The 16,047-nt window shown below is 39.5% G+C and overlaps 1 protein-coding gene across 5 annotated transcripts in view; it reads right to left on the minus strand.

The window, feature by feature from the left end:
• IFTAP (intraflagellar transport associated protein) overlaps positions 1 to 16,047 on the minus strand; it is a 65,445-nt gene that overhangs the window by 20,813 nt on the left and 28,585 nt on the right. For 4 of the 5 annotated variants that reach the window (XM_019470143.2, XM_019470139.2, XM_019470141.2 and 1 more), the window contains exons 3-4: positions 1,990 to 2,063; positions 474 to 545 (exon numbers count right to left, since the gene is read on the minus strand). The exons of the other annotated variant lie outside the window; for it this stretch is intronic. In XM_019470143.2, coding sequence (XP_019325688.2) covers positions 474 to 545; positions 1,990 to 2,063 — 146 coding nt within the window. The remainder of the gene's footprint in view (positions 1 to 473; positions 546 to 1,989; positions 2,064 to 16,047) is intronic. 5 annotated transcript variants of the gene reach the window in all.

Consider the following 16,047-nt stretch of genomic DNA (forward strand, 5'->3'; position numbering starts at 1 on the left):
TTTTTCTTCCCCCAGCTCTACTTCCCAGACCGTGGCTCTGGCATATGAATTAAAAATGGAAGCTTCCATTGCTTGTAAGTACATAACTGTAGTTATTTCCTGGCATCCAAGTGACAGCAAGAATTTATCTTCACCATGATGGTTTCAGTACTAAAACTGTTAGACTGCCATTTCTCTTAATAATGGTGTATGTTCAGGGTGACTAGAGTCATGTTTCTCTACTAAAACACCCCTTCCATTTGCTACGCTTCCAGGAGAAAAGATCTGGAACCCCACCAACCAAGCATACTTCAAAGATATTTAAACACCAGTAAAATGTGCTGAATTATCCAATTTTGTATGAGAGATAGCAAATGAGTCCTGTGGGGTTTTTTTGTTTTGTTTTGACTTTTTCTTTTTCTTTGTGGTTGTTTTTTGTTTTTTGTTTTTTGTTTTTTTTTTTAACCACGGAAGAAAATTGAATCAAGCCTTACCTTCACCTTTCCTGCCCGACTCAGATCACCTTGAAAGGTACTGCCAACTTTTTGGCCTTCATCTATCACTATCTGAAAAAAACAGTGAGGACACATTGATGGGAAAATGAAACAACCAAAAATAAAGGAGCTGACATTGTAGCCCCTCGGGCAATAAAACTCCCCTTCCAGTTTTTGTTAATTAGCTATGCGTGATGGACCAGATCCACTAAGTCATAGTAGTGGTCAGGGAATAGTTTTCAGGAAGTCTGACTTCTACTTCTGCTTCTACACTCATCCACAGTATAACCTAGAGTAAACTACTTAACCTCAGTTTTCTCATGTGTAAAGTAGGAACACTCCCCACCTCATTACCCCACCTCCCATTCCATCCCATTGAACCTCTGAAGGACAAACCAGAGAATGCTAGTACAACATTTCCAAGTTATTAGGAAACAATATCATTGGACAATTCTCTGCCTCTCACATGCTGGTTAAAGACTCAATAGAAAATATACCAATTGCCAGTGATTGCCAGTAGAAAGTGAATCCTTTACAGGGGAAAAAAATGGTTAGGTCCCATAATCATCTCATTGGGAGCAAGTTCTGGAATTAAAGAATTGTAGGACTCTGCTATGTATAAACACTTTAATAACACAGAGAACTTTGTTCCCTTGTATGAAACCACAATCTCATGTACACTTTTGTCCACAATACCCCAAGGAAGACATGATGAACTAGAAAGTAGAAACTCAAATGGTGTAAAAAGTACACTAGCTTCCACTAGGATTCCTTGATAGTTAAGAACCATAGCCAAGGAGAATACGAATATAGTCTATTAAGTCTTTAAAATTGGGAAGAGAGCATCCAATATTTATTGACCAAATCTTGGAAAAACCAGGATAATAGATTTCACTTTAAGAGATGAACCCAAGGGCACCTGGGTGGCTCAGTTGGTTAAGCGTCCAACTTCAGCTCAAGTCATGATCTCGTGGTTTGTGAGTTCAAGCCCCACTTCAGGCTCTATGCTGATAGCTCAGAGCCTGGAGCCTGCTTTGGATTCTGTGTCTCCCTCTCTCTCTGCCCGCCCCTGCTTGCCATCTGTCTGTCTGTCTCTCTCTCTCAAAACTAGACATTAAAAAAAAAAAAAAAATCAATAAAAAAAAGATGAACCCAGAGCAGGTAAAAGAAATTCCTATTTTACACAGAGAATTATAAAAAGGAACTCTTTTTTTTTTCCAAGTAGAGGACAAGCTAAAATATGTAAACAATAATAAGAATTTTTAGATGGCAGTTCCTTAAGGGAACTTAAAAATTGGGGGATAACTATGTTACTGTCATAAACTTTGGCTGCTGAAATCATGAAATGTAATGATGATTTTCAATGAAGTATCCCAATGCCATGCCTAGAATTAAGAGTCTGAGTTACTGATCCAGTACTGTCCAATGTTTCTTATGTTCTTACACTCTCTTTCTCTCTTCTTCTAATTCATAAAAGATGTTTTTCTTTCCTGTTTCTATAAATGTGGGGTATTACCTGTTCCTCTTCTGAAGGAAATACGTTTTCTGAAGAATCAGTTCCAAATGCTCCTCTTTTGGTCACGTTATCCTCTGAAATGATATTATAAAACATCCACCACACGGAGTCTAGTTAATTTTACATTTATTGAGAATCTTTCTTGCAAACAACAACCAAAAAAAAAAAAAAAAATGTTTTTCAAAGAAATCTACAAGCTGAATGCTTGAGGGATTGAGCACTCTTAACTTTACAAAATTATTTCTGGGGTGCCTGGGTGGCTCAGTTGGTTGAGCACCTGACTCTTGATTTCAGCTCCAGTCATGATCTCACAGTCATGGGATCGAGCCCCACATTGAGCTCCATGCTGAACATGGAGCCTGCTTGGGATTCTGTCTCTCTCCCTCTCTCTCTGCCTCTCCCCCACTCAAAAAGAAATAAGTAAACTTTTATTTAAAAAAAAAAAAACTTATAAAATTATTTCTAAAAATGCATAGAAAGATAACACTATTTCATTCACTTTTCAATAAATACTTATTAAGTGCTTACTATATATCCAACACTGTTCTCAACCACCATTACAAGGTCAGTAAAGTACAGTATTTGCAAAACTCTTAGATATTATATTTCTCTTTTTTTTTTTTTTTCTAAAATTGAGGGTAGGTTTTCCTTATGTGGAAGCAATGTATGGATGATTTTGGAAAATTTGCAAGAGAAAAAAATTAAAATTAGAAAATCACTCCTAATCTTACAAAACAGAAAAGCTGTAACAAAATTTTTTCCCAATGGCTATTTTTCTCATATTTTATCTGTGCGTCCACGTATGTAATTCTAAAGAGCAATGTTTGACCATTCTTGACTATTTATAATTATAGTATCTTTGTGCTAAATCTGTTCACATTTGTGATTATCTTCTTAAGATAAGGAAAGGGTCTAAGAGTAATCCTAAATTAAGAGACTGAAAAGATTATGATAACATGATGCCATTAACAGAAATGTGGGGGGTAAATTTGGATGAGAGGTAATGAATTAAGCTTTGATCATGCTCATTTGAGGTGCCAGTAGAAATAGTGAGGGAAACATCCCAGAGGCAGCATAGACATAGGCTGTATCATAGCTAGAGGTAAATATCTGGTCAAAATTACACTGGGATAGGGGTTTAAACCATAAAATTATTTTCAGTATTAGAACTAATAACGAGGGTTAACATGGATTGAGTGTCAAATCCTCTTTCACGAGGGCCTCATACATCTCATTTAAGGCACACAGAAACCCTAGAGGTAGATACTATCTGTTATCCCCATTTTACAGACGAGGAAACCAAGACCTACTAGAGAGATCAAGTAACCCGTTCAAAGTCACATAGCTGGCAAATCACAGAGTGGGGATTTGAACCCAGGCCTTTTGACTCAGAATCCACACTCCCAATCACAGTGCTATGCCACTTAGAGTGATATAGCAAATGAAGGGAAAGGGTGTTTAGAGTACAGAAGAATGAAACAGAAAAAAAAAAAAAAAAAAAAATCCCAGAAAGGAGACAAAGAAAAGTTTACAACAGCACAAGAAGAACCAATGGTAGTCGTAGAGCCAGGAGAACTTTGATCTGTGTGCTTCCTAGGCGTGTATCTAACCAAAGCGGTAGGAGACAGCCTAACCCAGCAGAGTGGCCATGTTTGTTTCTCTGGAGCTGTGACTTGCATGGCATCAAAAGCAGTGAGATTCTTGCTGTTTACAGCCTAGTGCAAGTTCAGTCAGAGTCCTTTGTTTGCTTCCGTCTACCCCATCATTGGCAGAATTAAGACTTGCAGGGGTATCTACAGGACATTAATGCTGGAATACTGTTGGGGCACAGAGGTAAGGTAACCTAGTCTGCAATACGTTATTAACACTCAATAAACAAGAGAGGGAAAATGCAAATACTGAATGCATCATTTTTTTTTCCTTAAAAAGTCTGTGTTAATAAATAACACAAGCTGAGGTCAGTTCTCTCTGCTTACTCCTACACCAGCATCCATGACTCCTAAGTAGCTTCCACTGGGAAGGCAGAAATTCTGATGGGAAGCACTAGCCTTGGCAGCTGGCATGGAGGGGTGGGGGTCAGGGGGTGGAGGGCTGAGTGAGTAAGGTAATGGGAATGTTGCCAATAATACTGCTGGAGTAAGCAACCAGCACTAGAAAAGATCAGATAGGTGAGGAAGTGATGGTCTTCGGACTTACCTCCCCGATTTCTTCCCCTTTTACAACCAGAGCTGTCCTAAATCGGTCCTGGGGGAAAGATAAGCAAAGGTAGCAGGGTAGAGCAAGATCTGAACAGAAATGCCTGGAGACAGGAGGATTCACCTGAGGAACGGAAGGGCTCCTCAAACTTCATCAAAGTTAGAGACAAGAAGACTTCCTGTGGCTAGCGGTCATTCCTAAGTGCACTGTTTTTGTTTTTATTTTTTTAATGTTTACTTATTTTTGAGACAGAGAGAGACAGAGAGACAGAGTGCAAGCGGGGGAAGCGGCAGAGAGAGGGAGACACAGACTCTGAAGCAGGATCCAGGCTTCTGAGCTGTCAGCACAGAGCCCGACATGGGGCTCAAACCCACGAACTATGAGATCATGAGCTGAGCCGAAGTCGGACGCCTAACCAGCTAAGCCACCCAGGCACCCCCTTCAGTGCCCTGTCCTAATAGGAGGTGGAATAGTTTCTCTTCTCCCTGCTTTTCCTTTAAATCCAGCACAACCTAAAGCTAGTATTTACTAAGAACACACTACGTCCCAGCACACTATTGTAATAGTCTATTGACTTAAATACCTGAGAAGCAGTGATGTCTGAGAAGAACAGATGCTCTGTAAGGACAAGTTCTGATTGTTCCCATAATCACTCAATGCACTCCTCTGCCATTTCCAATGAAACGCTCAGGTTATTTGACAGATAACCAAATGAGACTCCTTCAAAATAATGAGCAATATATAACAAAGTCCCATCGTCTGATGCTGATGTTGAGCTATTGCAGGGATCTCAGATCTAACAAAACATCTTCATTCTTTTAAAACTTCTTTTTGTAAACATAAAGCTTTCACTAAAAACAATGCCAGAAGAGGAATGCCTGGTGGCTCAGTCATTTAAACATCATCTCTTAATCTCATGGTTTGTCGGTTCGAGCCCTGCGTTGGGCTCTGTGCTGCCAGCACCAAGCCTGCTTGGGATTCTCTATCTTCCTCTCTCTCTGCGCCCCCCTCCTTTTAAAATAAATAAGTAAACTTAAGAATAGCAAAGAAAAGAAAAGAGAAAAGAAAAGAAAAAAAGAAAAAGAAAAAGAAAAAGAAAAAGAAAAAGAAAAGGAAAAAGAAAAGGAAAAAGAAAAAGAAAAAAAATACCAGAAGATTCAGAAAAGAACTTGTTCTCTCTCTGACGGAACCTACAGTTTTAAGCCTCCTTCCTGAACCTTGAAAGTAGTTTCATAAGAATGTATATTCTATCACTCCAAAGACCCAGAATGCTTCTTATGAAAGCTTTTATCATTTTTTGAAAAAACAGCAAATACTATATCTCTTGGCAGAATAAGATAGGAAAAAAAGTTCTTTTTCGATATGATAATGTCAAAATGGCAGATGTTGGCACAGCCCAGAATCCAAAGTGGCCTAAAGCCTGATCAGAGAGCCAGCTGCTGCTTCCTAGAGTTATCCTGTTGGCAATCCAAACGTGCCACCCAAGCGCCCGTCTCATCTGCTTCTGTGCTCCATCGGGGTCCTTTTACCCCTTTCATCTCATCCGTAATGTTTCTTGCTTTGAAATAAGTATCAGACATAATACACTTTAGAAATCTAGCAGCAATATTTCAGAATGCAAGTAGGTTATTGAGACCTGAAAGACAGTTTCTTGGGGTGTTTCTGAGTCAAAACTTCAATATGGATGAAACAAAGGGTTTTTTCGTTTGTTTGTCTGTTTGTTTGTTTTTTCCTAAAGGTTTTTTAAGGTTTCATTATTCTGAAACAATGGAATTTCAATTTTCTTTTGGTACCAAACAGATAAGCTTCTAACAGATGTCCCTTACAAGACCACCAACTATACCTACCATGTCTAATTTCAGGCCAAGGAAAAAGATTTCACTCTTTGAAAAGGTGGAAACCACAGATGCCTTGATAAGTTAAACATTAACCACATATTGGTTGTGTCTCTTCCAGATGAAAGTGATCGCTTTCAGAGAACTCAATTTTGTAAAAAAGCTTTTTAAAAATTCAAATTCTGCCCATACAAAAGCCAGACTAGACTAGACCCCATGTGCTGAGAATAGCAGCACCACGCTCGTGGGAGAGTTTTCACAGATCAACACAACCGACATCAGAATTCATGATCCATTGATTCCTGACGGCAACCTCGAGAGTCTGTCCTTCTGCCCCACGATCCACGGCAATATAAATCAAGAGCGTGTGCTCAGTCACGAAGAGATATTGGCTATGTTGCTGGAAGGAAAGAAAAATACATGGGGGGAAATTCTGTGCAACACTGGGCAGTTGCAAAAAGCCTTCTGCAAAAAGAATAGGGGATAAGCAATCATGCTTATAACAAGGTTGGGTACTTTGAAAGTCAGGGGGTGATTTTCACTTTATATTCCTAGCCTAGAGCAATGTTTCTCTGGACAATAATATTTGCTCTTGATTTGTCCAGCCAAACTACTTCACTCCACTGCTTCTTGATCACATGCTCCTTCGTATCCGGCCTCCCCTGGAGCGATAGTCGTTAGGATTAAATAAGCAATTTAAAAACCAATCAATCATAAATCAGAATAAATCCAAAGAAGCTAAATTCAGCAGACAAAGGTTTTGTCTAAATTCCCTTTGCAGTGCTCTGAATTCCAACTGCTTTATGTTCTTCATTTGAAAGGGCACAGGGAGGAGAGGATTACCTCAGCCAGGCCAGTCAGGAATAATTGTGCTTTCCCTGAGGCTGGATGATAATTGACTCATTATTCACAGTCAGCTCTCAAGCTGCCAAGACACAAATGTACAACCCTGGCCTGGAAAAACATGTGTCAAAAGACCAAGATGAGGGACACAACAGGAATAAGTTGAAATTTTTGAAATGTCCAGCATTAGGTACTTACAGAGAGAAAACTGTGAAGGGCGTGTAAAGTAGCCGAAAGGTGATTTACAGGAAGAGAATCCGAGTGGCCGCTGAGCCGTGCAATCCATTCGATCTGAAAGTTATATTGTGGGCATCGGCTATACGCAAGGTGACAAAAATGGGCAAGACCCCGTCCCCACGCTTACAGAGTCTCCAGAGAAGTTAAGCTGGATATGTCAACGACCAAGACAGAACACAACTACGGCGGACGATGTAAGGGAGTACAAAGTAAGAGAATGGAGAAATCACAACAGGTTTGGAAGAATCACAAAAGGCTTCACATAGGCGTGGAGCATCTGAGCTGGGCTTTGGAAGACTACAGCTACAATTTCAACAGCGGAGCACTGCTGAGGTTATCCCACAAAAAGGGAAAACTGCATGAGCAGAGCTCCCAAGGTGGGAAAACAGGGGGCCTGAGGAAGAATCACAGAGTATTCCAGGAAGGTGGGAGCACACCTTCAGTGACAGGTGGAAGGGGTGATACTCGGAGGGCCAAACAAAAACTCTGTAGTTTAACCTAGGCCCTTGGGAGTCACAATCAGAGCTGTGCTCTAAGGAGATGATGGAGAGAGTGGAGCAGAGGAGATCAGACACTGGAGCGAAAAGCAGAAAGTACAGGAAGTAATCCAGGTAAGAGCTAAAGGGACCCTCAGCAAAGGATTTAAGAAAGGAAAAAAAGAGCTCACAAAGGGAGTTCTTTTGTTTTATTTATTTATTTTTATTTTTTGTCTCCAAAACAGAAATGAAGACACTATCTCCAGGTGGTTATATTTCCTCCCTCTAGATATCTCCAAATATTCACCTTATCTCTCCACTGCAACCTGTACTATTCTTTTAATTTAATTTGGTACACCCTAAGTAACTTCTTTTTTCTTAACAAGCTCTGTGATGATGGAAGTAGATAATACGGCATGCTTGCAACCTGTGAAATGGATTACACTTTGGTGCAAAGAGGCTACACGTATCATCCCATAAGATAGGCTCACCTTCCCAACTGATTTAGCCAAGGCCACAGAAGGGAGGTGGCCTGCCTTAGTAGCAGATACCTCATGCGTGAGCACAGCGTCCCTTAGCTCCCAGAGTCCGTAACAGGGTGACAGTTGCTGCTGACATTGTCTACACAAGGCAGGATCTTGCTGCATCCAAAAGTTCCTTTCTTTTTGTATCACAAGTTTACCTACTTAGAACTTTCAAGTCTGTGCACAAACAACTCATTTTCTTAATCGGAAATATTTACAGACAAATGGGATGCTCCTCTTCTCGAGCCAAATCCAGAGTCACAAGGTCATATAGTCATCCAGTGAAGAACTCACAGTAAGGATCTAAGTACCCATGAATGGTAGCTCCACCTCTCCATAGCTTTATTGAGGTATAATTTACAAAATTCCTTATTTTAAATATATAATTCAATGATTTTTAGTAAACACAGGGTTGTACAACCATCACCACAATTAAATTTTACGTCTTTTCCATCACCCCAAAAAGGTCTCTGGTGCTCATCTGGAGTCCCTCTCTGTTCCTACTTCCAACGGCAGGCAACCACTAATCTACTTTTTTATAGCTATGGATTTGCCTTTTCTAGACAACATAAATGTAATCAAACAATATGTGGTCTTTGTGCCTGACTTCTTTACTCAGCATAACATCTTTGAGGTTCAGCATGTATTAGCACTTTGCTACTTTTTATCTATTGTATGGATAGATCACATTTTGTTTTTTCCATTCACCAGTGAATGGACATTTGGGTAGTTTCCACATTTTGCTCCCCCTTGATTCTGATGTTGAGTTTGATCCCAGGAACGCCATTGCTAACCCAGTTCCATGCAGTGCCACAACATGATGAAGCCAAAACAGAAGACAACTATAGTTTCAACTTTCCTCCACACCCAGACAATGGAAGGAATGCAGTAGTCATTGGAGCTAAAACTCTCTGATCATCTTATCTCCTCACATGGTCTAGACTTAGCATGAGGCCACTCTAGTATATGTTCCCGTTTTCTTCGAATGTATCTGAAATCATCTCAAATTACCTTTCTTAACTCTTCATGGTCTATCTCTTCCCACTAAAATGTAAGCCTAAAGAAAGCAGGAACCTCTCTGTCAGGAAAGTACTTACAGTTCTTAAAAGGGAAAACATTCATTCTCCAGTCCAAAGGACATGTAACATTTAAGACTGAATGTAGATTGATACTCAACCCTTCAACCAGTGAGTTCACTGAGTGCTAAGCTGAAAGACTGGAGGAGGAGTTAAGAAAGTTATTAAGACTTGGCCTCTGCCTGTGAGACACATATAATTTATTCTCTTAAAACTTCTACTCACTCGGGGAGCCTGGGTGGCTCAGTCCGTTAAGCATCAGACTTCGACTCAGGTCATGATCTCATGGTTTGTGAGTGGTGAGTTCGAGCTCCGTGTCGGGCTCTGTGCTGACAGCTCGGAGCCTGGAGCCTGCTTCATTCAGATTCTGTGTCTCCTTCTCTCTCTGCCCCTCCCCTGCTCACACTCTGTCTCTGTCTCTCAATAATAAATAAACATTAAAAAAAAAAAACAACTTCTACTCACTCAAAGACATAACATTTTGCATATCTTTCAGCCAGCATTTCCATGTCTAAGAGTTTATCCACAAGAAAATATCTAACCTATTCCCTTGAAAATTTTTACTTAATCAAGGCCTTAAACTTTTGCATGTCTTTGAACCAGCATTTCCATGTGTAAAAATTTATCCAAAGGCCATGAATAAGAAGGGTGCAAAGCCGGAGCTACCAAAAAGATAAATAAGGAGCGAGGCATTATTAGGACCAGCAAGGCTGTCCGTGCCCCACCACCTCCATACCCTCTGGTCTCAGCTCCCTTGCTCAACTTTGCTCATGCCATTCTGGCCACAGTGACCTCTTCATTACTCTTCAACCAGGCAGGGGCGCTGTTGTCCCCAGGCCTCCACACTGGTTGTTCCCTTGGGCTCAAATGCCTTTCCTTCAAGAATGCATAGGCTTTACCCCATCGCTTCCTACCAAACTTCATTCACATTTTACTTTCCCAAGGAGGCCTAACCAGATCACTCTACATAAAAATGCAACCCTCTACCCCCCACCCGCACTCATGATCCCACATCTTGCTCTGTATATCTTTTTACCAGAGCAGTTACTATCTTCTAGCACAAATATTTTTCTTACTCATTATGTTTACCATTCATTGCTCTCTCTCCCTTCTAGGATGCAAATTCCCTGAAAGTAATGACCTTTGTCTCTTTTGGTCAGTTATGTGAGCAGTACTTGGCACACAGATGTTCAATAAACATTTACTGAATGAATGAGGATGTGCAATGTAGCATCGTTTTTAATAGCCAAAAATTGGAAATAACTACGTGTCCAACAAAAAAGAGAATGGTTAAGTAAATTAGGGCACACAATTGAATACTATGCAGTCTTTAAAAATTCTGTTAAATAATATTTATTAATTGGGAAGTTTATTATGTGAAAAAGCAAGTTACAAAGGTATGTATAGTATGGTATCACTTTTATAAAATAATCATAATAAATTTGAATATATAAATGAATGAAAAAATATATAACACATATATATATACATATATGTGTGTGTGTGTGTGTGTATATATATATATATATACATATATATATATATATATATATATATATAGTAAGTTGAGCCCTTACTATAATTTAGGTATTCATAGGGGAGCCTGGGTGGCCTCAGTCAGTTAAGTGTCTGACTTAGCTCAGGCCATGATCTCACAGTTTGTGAGTTCGAGCCCCATAATTTTATTTCTTTGTTATGTAACAGTTTAGACAAGTGGGCAGGCCCTGTTCCATGAGATGGTCCAGGGAGCTGGGCTGGCAGGGTGCCCTGCCATCCTCAGCATATGGCTTCCACCTCTGTGTCTAAGGACTGCTCCACGATTGCCTATTTCCAGACTGGGGGAAAGGATTAGAAGAGACTTGGGCACGTGTCTTAAGGATATCACCCAGAAGTTACACGTATCAGTTCCCCTCACTTTTTAATGGCACAAACTTAGTCAAACAGCTATACCCAGCTGCAGGGAGAATGAGACATGTCATTTTTATTCTGAGTGACTGTGGAGCAGCTAAAAATGTTATTGCTATAGAAAGGATATGTTTTCTATTTTCTTGTGTGTGTGTGTGTGTGTGTGTGTGAGAGAGAGAGAGAGAGAGAGAGAGAGAGAGAGAGTATGTGTGTGTTCATACCTCTTTATTTTCTAGCTTTCCTACCATGAACAAAAAAATAAACCTATTTATAGGTGAAAAGCATTTTACCTAACCAAGTCTCTTCTTCTAGGGAGGATACCTACATAGATTTCCTTCCTTCTTAAAAAGTCCTTCCTGAAGGAGCATCTGACTGACTCAGTCGGTTGGGCATCTGACTTCAGCTCAGGTCATGATCTCATGGTTCATGAGTTTGAGCACCATGCTGGGCTCTGTGCTGACAGCTCAGAGCCTGGAGCCTGCTTCGGATTCTGTGTCTCCCTCTCTCTCTGCCCCTCCCCTGTTCACACTCTGTCTCTCTCTCTCTCTCTCTCTCTCTCTCTCTCAAAAATAAATAAACATTAAAAAATACTTTTAAGCCCTTCCTGGAAATACTGAAGAAAAAAAATACATATACATACATAATATTTCACAATTAAATTTTTTATATTATAGGTCCAAGATTCTTTTAATATTCAATTTTGACGTCCCTCTTTTAAATCATAGTTACCTAATCATAAAATTTTACACTTGAGTGAGTCTTTAAAAGTACCTTCATGTGTAAAATACACAGCAAAAAATGTACCAAAAGCACCAAAATTATTGGAGGAGCATCTCCTTAAAGTACACACAAGATGCCTCTATATCCCTGTGGTCTCCCAAGACTCTTGCCTGCACACTTCGAATGGAAAAATGCTCGTAGGGAACACAGTTCTTCTGGCAACACAAGTATCCAGGAGATTTCCCTGTGCTAGAGTAACCCTGTGTGCACATGCTCTATAATCCCTCAGACCTGGGACAGAACGTATGCCAAAAACCAAAGCCCACCCTAAAATTCTGTGAGCGAGTATGTCCTAACAATTAGCAAGATCACAGTAAAATTGCTCCTGTAACCCATCACACTTTTTACTGTCCAAGTTCCTTTTAAATAATATAAATAGGGTAACATTAAGCACAAAAAAAAAAAATGGTTAAAGTGAAATAACTGTACAGATTCATGAAAGTTGTGGACCTTATCCCCAGGAAAACACAATATACAAAAGCAGAGAATTTTGTGGAATGAATACATCTTCCTATATCTCTCCCTGATCTCATATAGGGCATATTTCTGAAAGCTGATCCAAAAGTCTGTGCACTAGCACTGCTGAACCAGAATTTGGGGAGTGATTCCCCAAGAATCTGCATTTTAATAAGCATCTCCCAGGTGATACTTAAGACTCCCAAGTAAAGATTCCTTGGGAGTAGGATGTAAAAATTGAGAATTAAAAAGAGAGGGAGGTACAGGCTTCTAGTTATAGAATGAATAAGTCACATGGATGGAAGGTACAGCACAAGGAACATAGTCAAAGGAATTTTAATCGTGTTGTATGGTGACAGGTGGTAGCTACACTTGTGGTGAGCACACGATAATGCACACCTGTTGAATCACTATGTTGTCTACCTGAAGCTCATGTAACATTGTGTGTCAATTATACTTCAATTAAAGGGGCACCTGGATGGCTCAGTCAGTTGAGCGTCCGACTTCAGCTCAGGTCATGATCTCATGGCCCCTGAGTCCGAGCCCAGTGTCGGGCTTTGTGCCAACTGCTCAGAGCCTGGAGCCTGCTTTGGATTCTGTGTCTCCCTCTCTCTCTGCCCCTCCCCTGTTCACACTCAGTCTCTGTCTCTCAAAATAAAAATTAAAAAAAAAAAATCACATAAAGATGTAGTATCTGATATCTTTGTCAAAGGAGATAAATACCTTTACCTGAAGGTTATGTGTAAACATACTATTTATTCTATCCACCAGAGGCCAGTGTAGGATTATTCCCTGAATTGTATAGTCTTACACTACACAATAGACACTGTACATAGACTCTATACAATATATACTATACAGAATTGGTTGTGACTCCATCAAGGAATGGGATGTGGACCGCTAACACTGTAAACAATATTTTCTTTTTTCTGTATTGTAGATTCAAGATTTCTTTAATATTTAACCTTGATGTTTCTCTTTGAAATCCTAAATAGGCCCCATAAATAAAACTACACTGGTGTACATCTTTAAAACCTACCAAGTACCTTCATGTATATTTCAGCTGATTCACATCACAACCATATGAGACACACTGAGAAGGCAGGATTATCCCTGATTTACTGATTCAGAGAGATTAAGTGGTAGGCCTGTAGTGTCAAAGAAGTAATAAATGCCTAGACCAGGTCTTCTGAATCCTAAGCTGGAATAGAATCCCTTCCATACACTGGCCCTGCCTACAACAAAATAAGAAATACAAGGGCAGTATACCCAACTCTTCATAAAACAAAATCCCATCGACCGAAAAAACTTTCCTTCACCCTGAGATCATGCCCTTCTGCCTACCTGCACAACGATGTATCAACTTAAGAACAACCTCTTTTATTCACACAGGTTGGAGAAAGTTAGAGAAAGTAATTTTTTTTCCATCTCCTTTACAAATAAATGCTTTTTAGGGTTTTCAAACTTTATGAGGTGGAATAACATCTTCTGCACAAATCTGTAATAATCCAAGACCCATTCATTGGCATACAGCATTAGGGCAATGCAAGAATACACTTAAATTATACACGTCTCTCACATTCCCTCATTTTTCAGGGTAATTCAGGGCATCTTTCATAAAAAATAAAATTAAATTTAAAAAGCTTGAAAGAAAAAAAAGGAGAAAAATTCTGAAGAATCCACTGTTCTAATCATCCTAATTGCTCTTTTTAAAACTCAGATAGAGTGTTTATTCAATCTAAAACTGAGTCCCCCAGACCAAGCGCAATATTCTGGCTAGTGTTTTATCAGCTCTACGTAAAGAATAGTTAGTATTACCTTACCAATCAGCCCCTAACCATGCAGCCTGTGACTGCTAATGTGCCTTCACACATCTAGAGCGTGTGGAGCACAGGGCACACAGAAATAAGGAAGAACGATATACCAGAGTAGGGACTGTGTCTCATTCATCTTCTATTCCCAGATTTTAGCTCAATGCCTAAACATAGCAGGAATACAGTCAATACTGAAATGATCTCAACATGTGCAAGAACTGCATTGACACTTTAATTGGGGACTAAGCCTTATACCCTGAAATTAGATGACGGGCTGCAAGTCACACAAAGTATAATTTATAGAGAAGAGGCAGGAAATAGGGTACTTGATTCACAATCCCTTTCTTCTAATCAGCAGCCCGTACGCTGTAATAGCTAATGCAAAGGCAGGTTAAGTCCAGAAAACTCACAAAAATGGTACAATGATTCTTCTCTGTGCTAAACAAACAATGGGCTCCAAGAACACTGAGCTAAGTGGTGTCACGTAAATCCATCTCATCTGGAGGCAATCCAAGTAGAGGAGAAAAAAGACACTAACAATCTCAAACTAGACAGACTGTGGTTTGATTTTCATACAAAGAAGATATGAGTTTGGTTACCATAAAGTTTCCTGTTTGTATCCCGTTGGGTTTAGCTGACCATTTCAAAGAAAATATTATTGTTCTACAGCTGAAAGATTCCAGATTTGAAAACCACTCACATTTGAATACGGGCCCGTTCAACTGAATCCAAGGACACAGTCTTAAAACCAACTCGGTTTCAAGTTAAGTAATTTACTCTTTCTCTTCAAGTATGATAATACATTTAACAACGATAAGTAAAAATAACGTCTCAAGTTAAAGACAAACGCATACAAAACAACTGCGCACTCACTTAATATTGTTTTAATCAGCCACTTAAAGGCTGACCGTGACCACCTTAAAAGTTTATTTGGCCACCAGCAATTTTCTGCTTTAGTTTGTAAAAGTTCAAGATTCCGTTTGCCCAAGAAAATTCACCTCTCTCATTTATATGCACACACAAAATATATACAATATATATACACTAAAAACATATAAGGAGAATCAAAGAAAATGATCCTTTATTTACACACAAACCCAATTTAAATGCTCATAATATCTTACTTCACTGAGAAAACACACTAGAAATTTATTGCAACAAAATACTATGTGTTAACAACATTGCCAAAAATAAGTTTAATGATTATAATTCAAAATATTGTAAATACTCCAATACATTTTCTTTCCTTACCCAATTGCACCTGAGTTATAGCAGACACAGAAAACAAATGATTATCTATGGACCAAATATTCATGTGTAGAAAATGAATTGTAACAACCACAGCTGAAGATTTACGCTAATGTATCTAAAACAAAATGGCTTAATCAGTTCAAAATGCATCATAATTTGAGGGAGGGGAGATTTTCTTCCACCACTGAACCAGCCATTTTGTGTTATCTAATTTATCAATTTGCTCCCTAAATGTAGTGATTTAGTGATGACAAAAGAAATAGAGAAACAAATGAAAATTGCTTAATTACAGTTTGCAGATGTTCCCTCAAAGAGAAAGAATAGGTTAATGCTGCTGGTGCTGTTTCTTCCATGGGGCTCTGCTACAAATGAGTTCCCTTTATTCAACACTTTCTTCCTCCTTGAGGGTTCTATGTGATGCTTGGTACTATGTTTTTCTGTTTTGTTTTGTTCATGCCCAGCATGGACCCCAATGCAGGGCTGGAACTCATGACCCTGAGATCCAAGACCTGAGCTGAGATCAAGAGTCCCACGCTTAACCGATTGCGCTACAGCGGGTGCCCCCCCTCCCCCCCTCCCCCCCCCCCCCCCCCCCCGCTCGGTACTATGTTTTGATAAAGAGGTCACATACATATAACTACTGATATAAAACTAATATAAGTCAA

This window comes from Panthera pardus, unplaced genomic scaffold (assembly GCF_024362965.1).
Source record: "Panthera pardus isolate Hobbes unplaced genomic scaffold, ASM2436296v1 HiC_scaffold_12, whole genome shotgun sequence".
NCBI classification, from domain to species: Eukaryota; Metazoa; Chordata; class Mammalia; order Carnivora; family Felidae; genus Panthera; species Panthera pardus.